Raw genomic sequence first — 20955 nt, 5'->3', positions numbered from 1 at the left:
ACTGTTCTCCAAGGAGAGTCCTAATGCTGGAGACTTTGAGGCCAGAGCAGGTAACCCGGGGCTAGAATGCATTGCTCCTCTGGACAGCCTGAGGGTGGGTGGTCCTTCTCTGGTGGGAGGGATCTAAGTGCAGCGCTGATGGGTGCAGATGCAGGAGGAGGATCTTGATGGCCTTATTATGACCCTTCCTTGGAAAAGAAAGGACTCACCATTCACATCTCACAGGCGGGGAAAACGAGGCCCAGAAGCAATCTGTGCCATGCCCCAAGTTAACCAGTAGGTCCGGCAGCAGCAGAGCACTGGCTGTGAATCTGCGAGCCCTGCCTCCTGGGCCAGAGTCTTCCTTAGCTGCGTGACCTTGGGCAAGTTACTGAACATCTCTAAGCTTCATCTATAACAGGGGGATTTGCTAATAGCACTTAAGTCACAGGGTCATTGGGAGGAGCCAGTGAATAATGTCTGTAAACTGGATTACATGGAGCCTGGCATAAAACAAGTGTTCAATAAATGTTAAATTATTATTATTGTTGTTGAAGCAGATGACGGTATTTAATTCTGCATTCTCTCTCTGCTTTATCATAGGATTCTAAATGTTATCAGGCAGTACAGCCCCCTCTCCAGGTCCAGAAAGAGCCAAGAGCAGAGAAGGGTTAAGGTGGAGGTAAAAGGTGACTGGGACATGGACACTGAAGTGCCAAATCTTGCTCCCATTTCTGATGCCCTCTGTGACCTTGGACTAGTCCCTCTCCCCCTCTGTCCTCAGGCCCTTTGTTCTTGATGCATCCAAATGACAATGCTGCCTGAGAGCAGCAGTGAGAACCCACCCCACAGAGGAGGCTGGGAGCACCCAAAAACCCCATGTCCCCCTGGAGCCCAAGGAAGCTCTGGGAACAGCCCAGGAGGCAGCCTGGCAGGAAACCATCAGGGGATTATAGAGCCAGGTCTGCCCTGTCTTGCCAACTCCGTGGCCTCTCCCCTGGCCTTTGAAGGAGTCTTCCCACCCCTCCTTGGCTGCTTGTTAAGGCCGGAGGCCATAAGTCCCTTAGCCAGGCCCCACCTGCCCCCCTACTCTGCACTCCCTGCAGAGCTGGCTTGGCTTCATCAAAAGCAGGGCCCATCAGGGTGGAGGCGGCATGTGTCAGCTGGTATTCAGGCTCTGGTTGTGCGCTCAGATCGCTCCCCCTCCCCATCTCCCCAAATCCACCCACCCACCCCTTTACCCACTGCTTGGGGCCTTCTGGGTGGCAGTACTCCGCAGAGGGAGGCAGGGGAGCAGCCTTGATCCCTTGACTGCTGAAGGGCGGGGAAAGACTGACTCACTTGGCACCCTCCCTGGTGCCGATGGGGCAGCCCCCACACCCATGGGCGTTGGCACCCTGGCCAAGCTCTTGGGGGTAAAGGAAGCAGCAGTTCCGCGGTGCCCTTCCCCCGGCGCCCTGACCCGAGCCGGCTGAGGATGCGCTCTGCGTGCAGGGACACTCTGGCCCCCGGGCTGGGAGGAGATGTTTAGGCAGCGACCCCCTAGAGCAGGCTCGCTCCCACGGCCGCCCCTGGGGCCATCCTGGCCGCGGGCCCGCCGGGACGCCCCTGATCGCGGCCCCCCTCCCCAGGCAGTGGCACGTCCTCCGAATCTCGCAGTATTTCCTTCCTGCACCTTTAAGAAGACCGTTGCTCCGTGGTGGGATGGTGTGTTAAAGCCACACAGAGGAAGTTACGCAGCCCGGATCAGACCGAGAGATAAAAGCCCCGATGTTGATCGTGAGTGATGGCAAGAGGATTTAGCCTCGGCATTAACTTGGAGCGGAGTGCAGGGGGACAGTGAAGCGCCCTGCCATCTGGCTCCTGCAGCTTCGGGGGGATGCCCCGGCGCCCAGAAGAGCAGCGGCGAAGCCCACCCGCGCCAGGGGCTGCCCGGCGCCGGAGCGCGGGTCCTTTCCAAGCAGCCAAGGGGGGCCAAAAAGTTTGCACTTGTTAGCGGCGACCTCCCGCTGGGCCGGGGCGGGCGATGCGGGCGGTGCGAGCTGCCCCCTTCCCTGGCCCGCGTCTCCGGGACGGCTCCGGGCGGCCCCCCCGGCAGCCGGAGGGCTCCCCAGCTCCAATCTGACGGCGGCGGCGGCCACAGCACCAGCGGGAGCGGCGCGGGGACCCTGCACCGGCTGGCAGCACTCCGGCCCTCGCCCCCACCCAGCACCAGCCAGGGAGGGCGGGGGAGGCAGAGCGCCAGAGGGTGGCGGTCCTTGGCTTCCCGGGTCTCCGCTCCGGGAAGCTGCTCCGAGCCGGGGTAAGGCGGGCGGGGAGAGCCCGAGAGGCGAGCGGGGAGGGGGGGGGGCGGGCAGATGCTGCAGCTTTGCCAGCCTGCTTTCATTTTTAAAGGGCTTCAGTGACCATGCAGGCTTTCCGTGGCCAGGAGCCAGTTAAAGCAGCCCAGCAAACGATCGGATGCAAAAGTTATTTGGTAGCCGCTGTTACTAGCAGAGGGCTGGAGCCGCCCGGAGAGGGGTGTGCGAGTGTGCGTTTGTAGCAGCATCTTAAAGGAGCAGATTGTCTTTCTGCTGGCTTTCCCTCCATCCCTGGATCTCTTTCCATCCTTTCTTAGGGTGTGTGTGTCTGTCTGTGTGTGTGTGTTGGGGATTTCAACCGCAAGACTGCCTGGATATATTTTGTTTGTGAAAAGGGAATTAACCCTTCCCTTGGCTCTACTCCCTACCCCGATTTAATCGCCACTACCTAGAGCCACCTCCTTCCCATCCCTCCGCAAACGGGAATGTGAGTTGCACGGAGAAACTCTGGGCCAGTCAGGGCTGGAAACTTCTTTCCGTGCTGTGGAGGGGTGGGTAGATGGAGGGGGGCGGGGTAGGCACCGGCCTAGGGACAAAGTGCAGTGGAACCTCGAACTGGATGGCGCGCAGATAGGGGGTAGAAGAGGCAGAGAGAAGGCGGGAAGAAGAAGAGGACGGAAGGCTCGCGGTGTCTGCCCGCTCCGGAGTAAGTTGCCTGGCCAGGCGGCGGGGGGCGGCCGTGGCCGCCGGGCAGGTGCTGGCAGCAACGCGAGGAAAAAGGATACAACTAATTCCCGGGCGCTTTGCTCAGTTGTTTTCTAATTAAGGGAGGCGGTGCCAAATGAAGGGGCAACCTCAGTGCTGGCCGGGGCTTTATTAAAGGCGTGATTATTAGTTGCTCCCGTGTCTTGCACGCAACTTTGGAAAAAGCAAAAAGCAGTGGCGTTGCCCAGCACATCCTTGCGCAATGCACGCGGTTTGTAGCCGGCCCTGAGCGCGGACTCGACCCCAACCCTTGGGCGTCTCCGGCGGCCCTAGCCCATCGGTCTTCCGGTACCCACCCCCGCGGCCCCAGCTACCCTACAGAGGCGGTCTTCGGGCGCCCTGCCTCCCGCGCCCAACTTTCCCGGGCTCCCTGCTATCCTGCTCGTCTCCCCCGCCACTGAAGGGGGGGGGCGCTAAGGGCGGGAAAAGGTGCCGGTTCGGGTGCGGAAGGCACCGGTGCCTTTGAAACGGGGATGCCCTCTGGGCTGGCGGTGAGTGTTGGGCATTTCCAGGACCCGGCCCACGGCGGAGGGCGGGAAGGTGACCTCGGCCCACATGGGCTTCCTTTGCGTCTTCGCCCCCTCCCCCAGCAGATTTTATTCCCCTTTGCCGCCCCCTCTGGGGAGAGAGGAGGAACCTCGGGGTTGTTTGGGCCTCCCGAGATACACCTAGTTCCTTCCCCCCGACCCCGAAGATCCCTGGAGGCCCCGCACCGGCACCCGCCGCGTCAAGTGTCCCACATGGCGAGGGCGCAGCCGGCAACTCTGAGAGGCGCTTGCTCGCGAGCCCAGCCTGCTCCAAGAGGCGCTAATTCAATAAGACAGAGAAATCTGAGTTCAGAAATCTTGATAAAATCTAATTTTCGGGTTTTAATACCCTGGCTATCAGCCCCCCTCGATTCCTGAGGACTCTTAAAAGAAAATAAAGCGTATTGATTCTATTTGTTTCTGGGAGCTGCAGCTTCTTAATAATATCAGGTGAAGATTTATTTTCCAAGGAGAAAACAATCCACCGGGATACAACCTCTAACTCGGAAATTTCCCCCGCCGGTTTCTCACTCCCTGCTTTCCGCCTCTTTATTCGGGGAACTCTTGAGTCTTCCCCCTCCCCTTTTTTCTTTTTGGCAAAAACCAACTGTAATATTCGCGTGTTGAGCTCATAATTTCCCCTACGATGCCAGCAACGCCCAGTTGATTGAGTGACTGTAAACACGTTTTTCCCCCTGGCAGATTTTGTTGTTGTTGGCTACCCCTCCCCCCGCCCATTTTCCAGAAAATGCGTGGCTTTTAAGCCAACAGAACTGCAAAGCAATTAATAGGTTTGCCCGGCGCGCGACTCGTCCGGGCCTCACCGCCTCGCAGCCTCCCCGCGCCCGGCCGGTGTTCAGCGCCTTCCAAGCCAGAAGCAGCGGCTGGTCCTGCAGATGAAGCAAGCCCGCAGCTGGGTCCTCCCTGCGAGCCGCAGCCCGGCTCCCTGGTTGTCCCCGGGCGTCAGGAGCTCCCTACCTGTTAGGGAACAGTTGGGAGTCCGCGGTTGGAAGAATTAATTAGGACGTGCTGTTTTCTGGGCAGCACAGAACTCGGTAGAGCCATCCAAACCTTTGCCGGCCGAGCTATATTATTTTTACAACATTTTCTCAGGCTGTAAAAATAGACGCCAGGCGGGTTCTTTCTCAGAGTTATCTAGCAAAGGAGCGTATTCAAGGCCGGGCAGCCTCTAAAAGCAGGTTTCTCTCTAAACAGCCAGAGGTGAGGTACGAAAACGTGGTCCCCATTGGCTCCTCATTCATCTCCATCAGGAGCCCTTCAGCCAGACAGAGGGGCACAGGTCGCCTTAATGCAGATGTATGAATCCCCCGGCTTGTGGCCACAGGGGCAGCGGCTAGGGGCTTCTCCTAGAGCTGAGGTGCTGCGTGCCAGCCCTGGCCGGGCAGAGTCAGCCCCTCAGGTTTGTCGTTTTTAGCAGGAGCCTGTTTGTGCCTGGGTGGAGAATGGGGTTTCGGGGAAATGCAGTTAACTCTTGAGGGACCTTCCATTTACAATGGCGGAAGACGATGCCAGGTGAGTCAGACTGAGGGTCCGCACCAATGCCGGCCGGGTTTGGGAATTTAAATGCAAAAATCATAGGCATAATAACCAGAAAAATTAACAATGTAGGCACATCTGCTGGGACTCATTGCAGTAACCTTTGCCCCATTAGCCGGTATTTTTGGCCAGAATCCCATGCTGGTCTTGGACTTGAATTCTGGTGATGTATCAAGTGTCTGGGAACACCACATTAGTGGAGTCATGCATTTGACCATGTAACATCCATACCAGTTATATCTATTTGGGCTTTTAAATAATTTCCAGTAGCTTAAAATAATAAAACAATAATCATGATAGCGATCCATTTGCAAGCATAGCCTCTGAAGATGGTGGCAAATTGTCAGCCTTGGTCAGAAATCTAATATAAGAAAACGTTGTCACTCTGTGAAAAGCTTCAATCTCCCTAGTTTCCTACGGTGAAAAAAAAAGTAGATTTTCCATTTCAGGTTGTGCCTATGGTTGAGGAGATGTTTATCTGCACCTGGTTCTTAATTGTTGGCCTCCATATGGCCCACTCTGTTTGTCTGCACTCCTCGTTACAGTCTCAGCCGTGCCTTTAACAGCTATGACATTTTTGACTCGTCAGTCATGGGATTTTAAAGCAACTATTAAATCTTGGCTCCTGGGGATGTTTTAGAAAGTCACCAGCCCCAGAATGGGGGCATGGCTGCTGACCTAACGCCCCATAAAGGATGCGAAAATCCATCACTTTTTTTTAATAATATGCTCAATCTCCAAATGTGCAACTCTGGTATTAAAAAAAATAACCCAGTTTTCTCGGGAGACCTTGCTAATGCAATCTCATTTTTTGCACATTTTGCCAGAGAGCTTTTGTCCTTATGCATCTTTATCCCCCCCCTTTTGTTTTAATTTGTTGCAGGTGTTGTTGCTAATAAGCTCTCTCTCCTCCCCTCGGACAATGAAAGACAAGCCTGGATGGATTGGGAGCTGAGGCCTCAGAAACTCCATAATAAGTTGCTGATGGCTACTGGCCAAGGTCAGCGGGCCCCCATTAGTGCCTATCCCCACCAAAGTAGAGCCAAATAACCTTCTCCCCAGTTAACGCCTCAGTAGCATTTTTATTTTTCAGTTCATTCGCACAATTGTTACTTTTAACACATATGAAAAGAAATCTCTTTGATTGGTCTGAGACACCAAGCCCAGTCCCAAAAAGGAACATGTTTCCTGCTAACATGTACACCTCCTGATTTTATTTTATCTTTACAACGCAGGCCGGAGGGTTGTTTTGCAGTTGTGTTGAGCATATCACACATTCAGGGCCCTTTAAAGACCTGGATTGATTGGAAGGACAAAAATTAAAGCAATCTGATCCGGCCTCATGCCAGATCCCTGCGGATTTTCTCCCTATCCCATTTCCATCCACTGTCACAGTTTGAGAATCTGCCTGATTTGATCAGATTCCCTTCTGGGAGAGGTGTAATGCCAAGGTTAGGAAGACACCAGGTTATGGGCAACTTTTTGATCTGCCCATCAGCAGTCTGAGAAACGCTGGCTCTGAATTTTCTGTATCAGCCTTTTGGAAAAAAACAAGTTCCTCGCTGTTTGCAAACCTGCAGTCCTCAAGTCCCTGGGACATCCCGGCCACCGTTGCTCGGTAGATGTGGCATTTCCATGCTGAGGCCGCAAGTCCCACCTGACCCGGTCGCTGCCTCTCCAGGGCCTCTCTGGGCCACACCCTTGCGGACTTCGCAGTCATGCTGCACCTGCTGGTGCTCTTTCTGCACTGCCTCCCACTGGCCTTTGGCGACTACGACATCTGCAAATCCTGGGTGACCACGGATGAGGGCCCCACCTGGGAGTTCTATGCCTGCCAGCCCAAGGTGATGCGCCTCAAGGACTATGTCAAAGTGAAGGTGGAGCCCTCGGGCATCACGTGTGGAGACCCACCTGAGAGGTTCTGCTCCCATGTAAGTCAGCCCATTGCTGTTCTGTATGCCCTTGGCCAAGAGGGAGGGAGCCTGGGACATACCCTTGGGATGAATGAACAGAGTGTGAGGGTCAAGATGCAAAGGTGACTTGGATTGGGTCCAGGTTTTTGTCCCATCTTGGAATTGTGCCAGTGTAAAAGCCACCCCAAAAGACTCTGGGCTTATGCGACATTGTCCTCTAGGGTAGGGGCATTCTGGGCCAGCTGAACAACAGAAAGACCACAGTAATCACATTTCCCCAGCCTTGCAGATAAGCCCTGTTTCCTTGGTAGGCAATGAGTGGTCCTGGGCGAGCGAGTAAGGTACTGTTTGCAATGCTGCACCCCAACCTCCCTCTGTTGATCCATTCTATGGCACAACTTCCTACCCCACCCAGTACAATCTAGCAAACAGCATTTCCAGGCCAAGGTACAGCAAGTACTGAGCTGGCACTTTGCAGTGGAAGGTTTGATGGAAGCACAGAGGGTAATTGTAAGGGAGGGCTGTAAGGATTAAGCCAGAACGGACAATGAGGCTGGGGCCCTTTCCAGTTCCATTCTTGCGTGCGGCCACCGCTATCACTGGATAAGTCAGAGGAGAGGCAGACACTCCAGTGTCATCACTTGAGTCCCCGAGTAGCTTCAGTACTCAAGTCATATGAATGGCAACAATGATAATAGCAGGGATCATTTAACGTGAGCTCCATCTGTGGGGGCTAAGAGCTTGATACATGTCATTCCATTGAGTCCTCAGCTCAGCCAGGTTGAGTCTGTGTTGTCTAAAGTAGGAGTATTATGATGGGAGCTCTTGACCAGTGGCATCCCTGGGCCTCTGTCCCCTCACTTGTAAAATGGGGACACTAATAGTGCATACTCATAGGGTCATTGTAGCACTCAGAGTAGGATCTGGCACAGAGCAAGTGCCCCATAGGTGTTAGCTGTTGTCATTCCCGGCTTATAGATGGGGAAGCTAAGGCAGCAGGCACGAAGGCACTTGCCCAAGGTCACACACTAGGAAGTAGTGAAGCTGTGATTCAATTCAAGCTTAATGTGTCTGGTTCCAAAGTCACTAAGCTAAACTCTTCCAGAGGGGCACCTTGCTATTCGCATTGTTCTGGAGGCTCCACGCCTGGCAAGAGGCTGGGCAGGGCAACCAGGCTGCAGGAGCTTTTTTGTGTGTGGGGGGGGAATGGCCAGTGGTACCGTGACCTGCCCTTGGGGAAGCCTCCAGCTCCGGGTTTATGGTGAGGCCTTGCGGTGCTCCCACCCCGGGCTCCTCAATCCCATGAGGCAGCTTCTGTCATATCACAGAGCAGCCAGCCAGGAGGGTGTGTTACATTTACACTTATCAGCAGAGATAAGGCTGTCACTGTGGGTGTTGGCCAGGCTGCCAAGAAGCCACCTAGGGAGAGGGAAGGAGCTGGAGGGAAGGAAGAAGAGGACAGCACAGGGCAGGGAGCCAGGGGCTGAATCGTCCACGGAGATTACTGCACTGGGAACCACAGGATCTCTCTTTCCCAGGGATGGGCAAGGGAGGAGGACCTCGAAGGTCAGGGCCAAGCCCAGGATGGGAGCCCAGTTCTGTTCTGCATCTCAGGCCAGCTGTCCATTCTACGCCCTCCCAGGGGCAGTCAACTTCTGCTTCTCATATTCAAAGTCCTGGCTGTATTTTTTCTCTTAAATAGTAAGCATTACCTTTTTTGGTGTTCTGAGGGAGGGCAAGGCAGGGCAGTTAAATCAGAATATCCGCTGATGCACTGGGCCAGCTTCACATCAAGGGCTTGAGAGGTGGAGATGACCATCTAATGCAGGACCAAGGCCCTCTCCTGGCCAAAGCCTTCTCACGATGCCCTTGGCCCTGGACGTCCCCCTGCCCCCACCCTCAGACAGAGCCCAGGCAGGTGTCCGTGGAGCCCTGGAGTCTAGGAGGGGCTCCTTTCTTCCCTCCTAGGAAGACAGGAGAGGGGGACAGGAGAGGAAGACCAGCATCTTCAAGATCTGCCTAGATAGGTCCACAGTGTCTCACCACCTGTTTGATGGATTTAAATATTTCATTCCCGGCTGCCATCCAGCTCTGCCTTTGATTACAAATGCGCAGCCAAGGAGGGTGAAAATGCTGCCTCGGCAGGTGGCGGGCAGCCTTCTAAGGGACTGGATTCTGCAGAGAAGAGGGGGTCACATCCAGATGGACCTGGATTCAAACCCATTTATTGCAGCTTCCCCTGAGCAGGTCCATGCGTGTGTTTCATTGAATCATCCTACAATGCTCTGAGGTTGGCCCTATGCTAATCCCATTTGAGGGATTAGGAAGGGTTGGCTAAATCCGGCCAAGGTCACTCAGTTTTAGACTCCGCAGAGCCAGCAGGGAACGTGTCTGTGGCGGAGGCCAGGGCTTACCTACCAGGTGGCACAGCCTTCCCTCTCTGAGCTTCTGACTTCTCTGAGACTCAGTGTCTTCATATGTAAAACAGAGATACTCATGTCTGAGTGTCCCACTGCTGGAGGGAGGATGTAACCCTGCCATGCATGTCCTGGGCACATCTGGGGCTGGCATATCGCAGGTGCTCAAGGGGCACTGGCTTTATTCACTTGTTATATTACTCACTCGGTGGCTTCCCTAGCTTTTCTTCTTCCCAGAGTTCTTTTCCCCTCTTCAGCCTTTAGGACACCACGCCCTGTATTTCTAGTGTTTAGGCAGCAGGTGCTACCTGCCCAGGAACCTTAAACTCCTCCAGCCACAACCCGTCAGGAGGTTGGCTGGCCACCAGGGGGCACCCTAACGGCAGCAGACCTTCCACTGCCCCCTTAGCCTTGCAATTGCCCCATTCTTCTGACTGATCCTCTGAGGCCTCTACCAGCCCTTCCCCAGACCCATTCCACAGCAGGCAATAGGCCTGTCCCCACAGCCAATCAGAGCATGAGCCCTAGAGCACACACGGGGTGGCTACCCTTTTGGGGGCTGAGGGTGTGACCCTCTCTCTCCCCAGGCTTGCCGTCCTACTGCAAGGCCACCTAAGAACTGAATTGTAAATTCCAACCTGGTGAAGAAGGGGAGGGGGAAGGAAGGCAAGATAAATGAATAAATAAAAACCTATTGGCTCTAAATGAACAATGAGAATTAATAGGGATGAGCTCCCAACCGAGGACTCCTGGGCAAGGGCAAAATTTCACTGAGGGCCGCAGGAGAGAAGCAGCAGCACCCCCTCCTCCCTCGGGTTCCAGGGCCTGATCCGAGAGGCCCAGCTGGCCTGGGGAGCTGCAGAGCCAAGGTGGAGGAGGGAAAGGCAGTGTCAGCAAAGTTACAGGGTAGCTGCTGCTCCCAGGACCCCTTCGGGATGGGGGGCATGGCTGGGCATGGGGAGCAGCTCCACAGTTCCCCTTAAGAAAGGTCACTCACCAGCCACCTGTGCTGCTCTTGAAAGCAAGGGGAAGCCCTTTCTTTGTGCTCCTGAGACAAAAGCTAAGAGCTAGAGACTCAGGGGAGAGATGGTAAGGAAGGAAAGGAAGGAGAGAAGGCAGGATGGTATTTAGAACCAGCCTACGGCCATGCTACCCAAAGCATGGTTCTTGGATTAGCAGCATTGGCATCACCTTGTTAGAAAAGCAGAATCCCAAGCCCCGCCCCAGACCTGCAGAGCCAGAATCTGCATTTTAACAAGAAATCCTGGTGATTTGGATGCTCATACTGTATGGTCTGAGAAATGCAGTTTGACATAATTGTTCTGTGGTGGGTGACACCTATTGTTGATGAAGGGGTGAGAAAGCTGTAGTTCCCACGGGATATTTGCAGGTTAAGGGGAGAGTCACTGCTGAAGGAAGAAAGGTGGAGGGCAGAAGAGGCCCAGGGAGTGCTAGGAGGGAGGGAATGGAGCTGAGAGCTGAGGCCAAGGCCAGGGCAGGCGCTTTAATTTGAGTGAGACCCAATGTAAGTTTCCAGTTGGAAGGAGTATGATATCCTGGCAAGAGCCAGAGACCTAGAGTCTGAGTTCACATCCCACCTTTGCCGCTTAGTTGGGTAATCTTAGGCAAGTTGTTTAAATTCTCTGAGCCTCATTTTCCCTCTGCCAAGGGGGATGATTGTGGATGATTGCCCACCCCACCGACTTCCTAGGAGAAGGACATGCCTCTCTCAAAATATCTGAAAGTACTTAGTTAAGAGTGTAAGTTCTATTCTAGCATAAGGTTTTAATATTACCAGTTTTCCAATGTCCTTGATTTTTCCATGTTGAAATGGATAAACATTTAGCTTTTTACGTAAGGGAGACTCTGGGATACACAGGGGCCTTGGTGTTGGTGAACAGGAAAATCAAGAGAAGGCCATCTTTGAATGCTACTTCTTACTCGATTAGAACCTACTTTACCTGCTCTGTGCCTTGGTTTACGCAGCTGCAGAGCAAATGGCCCCACACCTCCCCCTGGGGATCTGCTGGGCTGATTAACGTAGATGGTAGAAGGGTCCTGGAGCTCTACAAGCCCCTCCCCACCCGACATTGAACACCTTGTACAGAATCAAGGTCACAAATACCCTACCTCATGCCAGACCTTGATGTTCACGAAAGGTTCCCATCCAGCAATGCAGAGCTGATGGGCCCACTGGCTCAGGACTGCTTCCCCCTCCGGTTCCTGGCCCCCAAACCCAGAGTGGAGTGTGCTCAGAACACCCCTCTCCTGACTCTCCCCACCACACCTGCTCTTCAGCAAACATTTCCAGGGTCTGACTTCATGTCAGATGTGTTCTTGGCTGCAAGAAGCTTGCAGTTGCGCCGGGCAAGTGAGATGACTTGGGAAAATTTAAGTATAGAACAAGAGAAACAGAACAGACATTAAAGACCACAACATCCCATTACCAACAGGTGGGTAAGAGAGACCCAGTGAACAGGGGCTTGAAGGATGAGCCCTGGATGCTGTTTGCCGCTTCCCTGTCTTTACCTCTGTTGTCTCCTCTGTCCAGAAGCCCCTCCCCTTCCTGCTTTCCTGGTCTCCCACTTTTTACCTGCATACCTACCATTCATTTTTCAAGGCCCAGGTTGGACCTCACCTCCTCCAGGAGGTTGTCCTCCCTGAACTCCCTAACCCAGGTGGGTTAGAAGGCTGTTCACATCCCTGCCGTTGTGCTCACTGACGTGGCCCAGGGGCACAGAGATGGAGCCGTAATCCCGAGCTGTGTGACCTTCTGCATTTGACTTAGTCTCTCTGAGCCTTGTTTCCTCAAATTTGGGCTCTGGATAGAATGCACATACGGAACTTTCACAAGCAGGCTATTAGTATCAGTTCTGTACCAGTTCCAGTTGACATCAAGTTGATTCCAACTCATGGTGACCCCATGTGTGTGAAAGTAGGACTGTGCTCCATAGGGTGTTCAGTGACTGATTTTTTCAGAAGTAGATCACCAGGCCTTTCTTCTGAGGCACCTCTGGGTGAACTCGAACCTCCAACCTTTCAGTTGGCAGCTGAGTGCATTAACCCTCTGTGCGACCCAGGGACTCCATCAGCTCTATAACCCCTGATGTTCATTTCCCCCATGGACTGTGCACTCCTGAAAGGCAGGAGATGTCTTATCCACCTTTGTGTCCCCCAGCACCCTGTCTTGGCTCAGTCACTGCTCAATAAGTGTTCATTGAATGAAAGGATGGATGAGTAGAAAGAAGGGTGGCGTGATCCAGGAAGGCTACTTGGAGGAGGAGGGCTTAGGGCTAGCGCCTTGAAGGAAAAACTAAGATTTGGATCAGGATGGAAGAGGCACCAAAAGCTCCCGCTTCTCTCCATTGGAGTCTGTTCTGTGGGATTTGCAACCGATGGCACAACTTTGCCTCTGAGTCTGGAGCCTGAGCTTTGCCCAATCCTTAGTCAAAGCTGCTGCCTCCTGCAACGCCTCAGGCAGGGCCCAGTCTAGGACAGGAATAGTTCCAGCAATGACATCTCGTTGCACAGTGAAGGCTCCTTCCTGGGGAGCTGACAGGAGAGAACTGGGCCAGAGCTGCCTGCAGAAGTCCAGGCCTGTTGGGAGGCGTGGGCCAGGGGGCTGCTGCTGGGGCTGCCGCCAGCTGGCTCCAGGGAAAGCCTGCCCCAACTGTCCTGAAGGGAATGGGTTTGGGGCCAGAGACCCGTGGAGAGCAGGGAGCAGTACAACTGGGGTGCAGTGAAGAAGGAAAAGGGCCTAAAGGGAACATCTTCCCAAAGATTCTAGAACTCAGCGGCGCATGTCCTTGAGGGTTCTCACCTTCCTGCCTTTCTGTGGGCTCGTCTTTCTCCTCCATCTCTATAGTCCCCTAATTCTTAACATGATGTCATTTTTTTTCTTTAATTACATGTATTGTCATAAGCTGCCTGAAATCCCACATGTAATGAGGCAGGGGGATGGATGGACAGACAGGCAGGCAGGCTGTAACATGCCATGGCTAAGAACTTGAGATTTAGTATCAGGCATAGGGGCTCATACTTATCCCACCATGTTCCGGCCGTGGGGCTTTGTGTAAGTCCTTAGTGGCTCTGAGCCTCAGCTTTCACATCTGAATATGGGAATAATACTAGGCACAACCAAAAAGGAGAGTTTTTTTTTTTTTTTTATCCTAGAATTTAGCTCCAGGGATAAAAGCAGTAAAAATAGAAAGTGACAGAAGAGGATCCCATGGGCCAAGTGTCCAAGGAAAGGAATAGGCAGCGAGTGCTGCAGGAGTTCAGGCATGGGTGCTGGTTGCTGGATGCTCTGGGGCAATCTATGGCTGGGTCTTGAAAAAGGGGAAAGGTTCAGAGATGCCTGGGTGACAGTGCAGGCAGAAGGCACAGCGTGTGCAAATGGTGTATGGGGGACAAGGAGGGGACAGGCCGCTCCACCTGCTTGTCTCACTGAAGCCCCCATAGTCTGTGGGGCAGGGATGTTGTTGCCCCATTTTACAAGGTCCCACTAAGTGCTGGAGCCGGGATTCCTACCTTCCTCTGTCTGGCTCCTAACCACTCTTTAGGGTTAGAGGGGCTAAGGCCAAGGGCTCAGCCAAAGGCAGAGGAAGAAGGGAGTACAATGAAGGGCAGAGATCACAGCGCACAGGGCATGGAAGTCCTGGGCCCTGGGGTGGGAACAGAGCTTGTCAGGCTCAACAAAGGGGACTCTGAGCTGCCACCTGTCACCCTTACCCGCCAGACACCATCCCCCAGGAATGAGCCCAGGCTGCGAAGCTTTGTTCCTACCACACCACCCAGGGCCAGGGTGCCCCTGCCTCTGGCCTGGCCAGTGCCCATATGGCCCACGAGAACACTGGCTCCTTCCTGGGGGGAACCCGAATGATGAAGGCTATGAGAAACAGCAGATGATGCGGAAACCGGTTCTGTTCAGCTTTGGTTTGCAGGATCTGATTTGTTTTTCACCAGGAGCAGATTTGCTTAAATATATGAAAATGCGTTTCTAATTCCCCAAGCACACACCAACTGCGGGGGGAAGGGGGGCCGCAGCGCATTAGAACAGACCAACGCTGAATGGGAGCCATGGATTTCTAGGCTCCCTTTGGCAAAGCGTCTCTGCTGGGAGACCGAGGCCAAGTCCCCTAGCCTCAGTTTCCCCAACTGTACAACGTCTGGATTAACCAGTTCATCCAGCATTTCTGAGTGATTGCCAGGTGTCTTCTGGGAGTTTGGGGGATGGAGGCCAGGGTTCAGCAATGACTAACCACAGGCAAAACGGGGATTCCAATCAGAATGGGGCTCAGAACACTTACCCTGTATTCAGTGTGGCCCTGGGCATCCTACATGGAGTGTGTCATCAAACCCTCCCCAATATTCAGCATGTTAGAAACTACTATTATCCTCATTGCCCCTGTTTCAAAATTCTGATGAGGAGGAGGGAACCCAAATGCTCACCCTTCCCTCCTCTCCCTCCCTCCTTCCCTCCTTTAATTCTTCTTACTCACCCTCCCTCCCTCTCTTTTCTTCCTTTTTCTCTAACACATTTTCTAGGGGGAGATGCTAAGTTTGCCTCTCAGAGGAGGGTAATTGGGGAGGGGGTGTTGTGACTCAGAATATTTCTCAGAATATTTCCAGCTTCTGCTTCACCTCCTCCCCTCCCCCACAGTAGGCCCCAGAGTCTGTCTCCACCTTTGCCGTAGGTGGTCCTTGAGCACGGTAGACCCACCCGAAACAAATGCTGGTGGTAATTATTCCTCAACTCAAATAGAGAGTGCAGTTTAGAAGGGGTCTTAGAGATCGTCAGAGACTAGGGCAGAAGAGCCCTGATATTCACACACACGTTACAGTGGAGCTAACTGCACAGGTGAAAGAGGGGGACCTGGGTCTGGCTGCTGGTGTTCCCCAGCCCCCAGGCCTCTGAGCCCTTGACCCAGGAAGTCCTAGGCCTCCTGTAAACCACTGATAGAATCCAACTCCCCTCATTTCTACATGGGGAAACCGAGGCCCAGAGGGCACTCAGTTCCTGGGGCCCTGCCTGAAGGAGCAGCAGATGGAGGGGCTCAAGTATAGGTCATGAACTCCCCCCAAAGAGTGTACTGGAGCCCTGGGGATGTGAGGGACTACACACCAGGTCCCCATCCATCCACTCACATCCTGGCTTTGACCTTGCATGAATGCTTTCAGAGGGGGCATATGGTTGCTTGCCTGGAAGTCTCTTGCAGCCAGCTGGGTGCCGGAGCTATCCTTCAGGGTCAGGGTGGCCCTGAGGTTAATACACTTGCTTTCTGTGTGTGTAGCCACTGGTGCCTCAGTACCACTCAGAGCTGGCTCTCTCAGGCCCCAGGGGACCTAGATACCCATGGTCCAACTACAAGTCCTGATTCTCCCTGCTATGGCAGTGCTATGAAAGGTGGACAGGAAAGGGTCATTCAGTGACAGGTGGACAAGGCCAAGGGTGAGGCAGGAGGGTGGGCAGGGATGTTAGCCATTGCTGCCAAGTCAGCATCTGCCGTTATTCTCCAACATCAGGTTCAGGTGCCATGCTGGTTGAACCCCAGCCCTCAACTTGGAGCTTCATGAAACAAAAGCAGGGGGCATGTACTCTTCCATGTGCCGGTGCTTCTTCAAGGTCTCACTCTGTACCAAGCACTGGGCAAAGCACTTTATGTGCTTATCTCTTTACATCCTCTCAGTAATATATATTACAGAGAAGGAAGGGGAGGCTCAGAGAGGTGGAGAGACTCATCCAAGTTTGCACAGCCAGGGCAAAGCCAAGATCTGTCACCAGGGCCTTGACTTCTTTGCTATCCTGCCTTGCCCTGGATGGTTGTCCTGAAATGGGCAGGTAGAGAGGACCTGGGATTTCATTGTGTGGCCTCAGAGGGGTCATCTCCCCACTCAGGGTCATGTCTGTAGAAAGGCATTGGACTAATTGCATTTTTGATCCCCTCCAGATGTGGAGTTGGGGGGTCTAGGACTGCCCCTACAATGTGAAGGGACGCAGGCCCCCTCCTAAAGGATCTGACATCCCTCTTCTTCAGCAGTTTGTCTGGGGTCCTTCGGAGACCATTTGCTGCCTCCTCAGTCCCTTATTCCATCTGCTTCTGCTGCCCAAGTCATTTAACCACCTGACTCCGAACGTCAGACAGGGAAATGAAAGGAAATGAAAGACGACCAGGGCTTTTTCCCTTGGTTGTAACAGAATTCTGTTGTCGGGCAGAAGGTGAGAAGGAGGCCATGAGAGATGGAGATATCCGCGATGGCTCCGTCAGCTCTGCAGGCCCCTCTCTCTGACACCAGCCTGCCGGGGACGAGCTGGGCCCATTGTGGGATTGCAGGTTCCCGGCACGTCCACCCTCTCTGGCCGAGCACAGGTGGAAGCCCTGGAAGAGAAACCAGCAGGCCAAAGGGCACTTGGTCTCTGTCCTCATCCCAGACACCATCTGAAAACCTTTGCCAAGCAGTGCTGGGGCTGGCATTGTCCTGGGCCTGGGATCCTGGGGACCGGGTTCCCCTCTGGATTGGCTGCCAGGAGCTGGGTGACCTGGATCCAGATTTCCTGCCTGCAAAACAAGGGGTCTCTGTGTTCCACCTCAGAGTCCCACTGCATTTCCCAGTTCTGCTTCTGGCCTTTGTGACTTTCAGACTTAGAGAGGAAGGAGAGAAGGAGAGAGGGGAGAGGGAGAGAAGATGAAGAGAGGGAGAGAGCAATAAGCTCCCAGGCATCCAGGAAGAACCAGTGGGGACAAATAAAGGTAGGAGACCAACCCACATTTCAGCAAGAAAACCCCTGAGTAGGGGCTCCTGACTTTTGGAAGTCATAGCCGCCTTTGAAATTCCGTGGTCCTCTTTCTAGAACAAGCGTGCATGTGCACACACACACACACACACACACACGGTGGACACACATATGGTGGACTTCCCAGACCAAGTCCATTCATGGCCGCTTTGCTCAAGCACCCTGCTTGGGGGAGTCCTGCCCTCTGGAAGCTCAAAGGTCAGAGAAACCTGTATTTGTCTTTATGTAAATGTTAGTCCTGTTATCTGAGGGTTTTCTGTTTGCCATATTCCTCTTCCCCTTCTGAGCAGCAGGAGCTTACATTTCTTGAGTGCCTACTGTATACCAAGGACTGTTTTCAGCACTTGACCTACACTAGCTCATTAAACCCTCATAGAAGACTTGCAGTAGATCTTCTACCTACTACCTATCGTTGCTATCGAGTCGGTTCTGACTCATAGCGACCCTATAGGACAGTGGATCTTATTACCCCTATTTTGAAAATGAGAAATCTGAGGTTCAGAGAGGTTAAGCCACTTGCTCAAGGTCACACACCTTCCAAGGAGAGGAGCCCAGGCCCCCACCTGGCACTGCCTAAACCCAGCACCTAGGCTCCTATCCAGGCCACTTAGCTGATGTGAGGCACTCCAAGTATCTCAGAAAGTGCCTGATGGGTTGAGGAGATTGTCATCTGTGTGTGTGTGTGTGTGTGCTTGCCATTGCTGGGTGAGCATACTGTGCCTGTCAGCCTCTCCTCCCCCAGCATACCCGACAGCCTGGAGGAAGGCAGGCTGGGGAGGAGTGACGGTGGCGTTCACCCACCCCCCTGCCCTTTGAGACATGAGGGAGTCTGCTAATCCACTTACTTGATAATTCACTTATTTCATGTCTATTTGGCAGTGTGTGAGCACCCATGCACCAGCACCACGGAAGGCAAAATGGCTTTGCCTGAAGGAACCTGATCTGTTTTCTGGGGAAGGAGTGGGGGAAAAAAATACACCCAATAATGGACCTAAAAATAGAGAGGTGGAGGGCACCAGTGTGGAGAGAGAGCGTAGCGTCTGCCTTCCATTCAGCCCCGCATCTAGCAAAGGGCTCCAGGCCTGTCTGCCTGGCACAGAGCAGCCCTCCCCACCGCCAACTGGTCCAGAAGGGGTTGGCTGCCTCTCAGTCTGGGGGGAGGGATGGGCAAGAGAAGGCATAGGAAATGGGGGAGAGGTGGGGGGGGAGCAGGAAGGGGAGCCAGGTACCCTCTTCTGCTGCCACAGCCCACCCCCAAAATGGAGAGCTGTGCCAGCTCAGGGCCCTCAAGGCAGTGACCTCAGCCCTGACTGCACACTGGGGCTCCTGGGGAGCCATAAGCAGCCTGGGACCTACCCCTAAGAGTCCGAGGTGGTTGGTCAGGGTGCAACATGGGCTGCGGATTTTTCAAAGCTCCCCAGTGCACCTAATGTGAGAACCATTGTCTTAGGTAAAGGTTGTCTCCACAGTGGAAAAGGCGGGTCGGATTTTGTGGTTTTCTCCTTACCCCAGGGGTAGCACACAGCTGTGACCCTGAGGAGTGGGGAGGGCAGGCCCGGGAGCTGTACAGATTCTTGGCTCTGCCAGTGCCCTCAGCACTGTCATGGGTGTGAGCATTCATTCCTTGGAATCACCTGGGAGCTTTTAACATGGCCCCTGACCGGGCCACATCCCAGACCTGCAACATCAGTCTTGGGGGTGGGGTCTGGGCATCAGGATTTAGTGTAAATTCCCAGGTGGTCCCTGGGGGCAGCCAAGTTTGAAAAGCTCTGATTCAAGTCTTTTTGGGGACTGCACTGGATTCATTCTGACCATAAGCATTTTGTCATTTTCACATTCAGAGACCAGAGGGGGAGAAAATTCCAGGGCCTTCACTCTCATAGTCCATCCTAATATCTCAGCTGCAGCCACTCCCCTGCACTGTTTGTACTGTCCTTGTTCTGGGTTCCTGGGAGCTGAGGGGTGCCCCCAGACTCAGGGAGGGGGCCCCCTCCAAGCTGGTCACCTTTTGTTCCTGGGTTCTTAACCTTTCCTTCTGGAAGGAGGCTGGTTGGCCAGAGTCAGGGCCTTCCCTGGAGCTGCTAAATGTCAAGGTCTGGCTCCGGGCCTCCCCTTTAGCCTTATCTACCTTGCTCGCTGGCCCAGCCAAATGCATTAACCCATTACTCCCTGGAGCATTTTGCACATCTCATCTGGCCTAACCCTTTGCTCAGTCCCTCTACCTAGGGCTTCTTCTTCCTCCTAACCTTGCCAAATATCCTTCCACCTGTTCATACCTGACCTGTCCATGTCTGTCCCCCCAACACACACATCTTTCTGGGCCCAGCTGAAATTCCATCTCCCTTGAAAAGCCCTCCTGACTACTTGCTGGGTCCACAGGGACCAGGCTATAGGTGATTTCTCCTGTGATCACAGCCTAGCGTTCAATGCTCCTGCTAAGGAGGTAAGGTGCCCAAGTTAGAAACGTGTCCTTGAGCAAGTGGCTGAGCTGCTGGGGGCCTCAGTTCCCTCACCTGTAAAGTGGACATGATGGTAATAACAGGACCCATGTCATGGCTTTGATACCCTTCTTTGCATCAACCATAACAGACTCCCAAACCTGGCTGGCGATTGAATCACCTCCAGAGGGTTTTGGTTAGTTGGCTGATCTGCTTTCAATCTGGAGAGAATTCTGGCCTTAGGGCCCAGGACTAGTTTAACGCCCCTACCCATCCCAGGTATTTTCACGAGCAATGAGGTCTAGAAGCTGCTTCTCCAGTGCTACTTTGCCCACAGAAGACATTCGAGTAGAGTTCATGAATAACTGATTAGATAAATGAATGAAACGTTACCAGCCTGCCCTTGCCACTCCCACCCCCATGAAACACTTCATCCATAGAGTGACGCACCAGGTGAGCCCAGGTGTGCAACTTCTTACTCTTTCCTCTACTCAGTGACCTCTTAACTCCCAGAGACCTCAAGGATCTTAGCTTGTGGTTTTTCGCACCGGCAGGCCTTATCCATCCAGGTGTGGTGTCCACTCCTCAGATGTCCTTATGAGTGGGGTATACTCAGAGAGGACCCTTCATTGAGCATCTTGCATGTCTAGGCTTCGCCTCTGCTCCATGGAGCTCACAGTGTGCAGGGGACACAGACCACACCAGGCATTATCCAGAGAAGTCACTGAGGGAAACGGGTCTGGGGTGTGAGGGTGGCAGGAAAGTGTTCCCTGAGGAAGGAATGTTTAAGCAGAAGCGTGCAATGGAGTACAGGTGGGGAACCTCCAGCTAGAAGGCACCCCATTGTGAAAGCTCAGGGTGGGAAGGGGTAGGCATTAAAAAAGAAAGGAGAGAGACTGGAGGGTAGAAAACAAGGCGGGAAGGGGCATGAGCTGGGGAGGGGGCGTGGGAGGTGGCGGGGGAGAGGGAGGTGAGCAGAGCCAGCATCAGAGATTGGACTTTGCCAGAAGGATGCTGGGGTTCAGCAAGGGAAGGACATCAGATTGGTGTTTTACAAAGAACATTCTGGAAGCAGGTGGAGAAGGGACTCAGGAGCAGGGCAGAGGTGGGCAGAGGGGAAAGATTTGGAGAGTGGGCTGCTGGGGACTGAGTTTCAGTCTCTCTCTCTCTCTCTCCCTTTGCTATCAGGCTCAAACTCACCCAGCCCTCCCAGAGGGGAAAAGAGGGGGACTCTGAAGAGGCCCCAGGGACCCCAGGAAGGGCA

The 20955-nt window shown here is 53.7% G+C and overlaps 1 protein-coding gene across 8 annotated transcripts in view; it reads left to right on the top strand.

Moving 5' to 3' along the window:
- Positions 1 to 2122: 2122 nt before the first annotated feature.
- The window catches only part of NTNG2 (netrin G2), an 84534-nt gene continuing 65701 nt past the window's right edge, over positions 2123 to 20955 (top strand). For 3 of the 8 annotated variants that reach the window (XM_064291279.1, XM_064291278.1, XM_064291276.1), the window contains exons 1-2: positions 2124 to 2281; positions 6012 to 7059. In XM_064291279.1, the coding sequence (XP_064147349.1) occupies positions 6847 to 7059 (213 nt within the window). In that variant the 5' untranslated portion in view covers positions 2124 to 2281; positions 6012 to 6846. Of the gene's footprint in view, positions 2282 to 6011; positions 7060 to 20955 lie in introns of those variants that run through there. The other 5 variants (XM_064291282.1, XM_064291281.1, XM_064291280.1 and 2 more) reach the window with 3 other exon arrangements.

This window comes from Loxodonta africana, chromosome 9 (assembly GCF_030014295.1).
Source record: "Loxodonta africana isolate mLoxAfr1 chromosome 9, mLoxAfr1.hap2, whole genome shotgun sequence".
Lineage (NCBI taxonomy): Eukaryota > Metazoa > Chordata > Mammalia > Proboscidea > Elephantidae > Loxodonta > Loxodonta africana.
The sequence above is the reverse complement of the archived record's forward strand: the minus strand, read 5'-3'. Positions and strand labels throughout refer to the sequence as shown.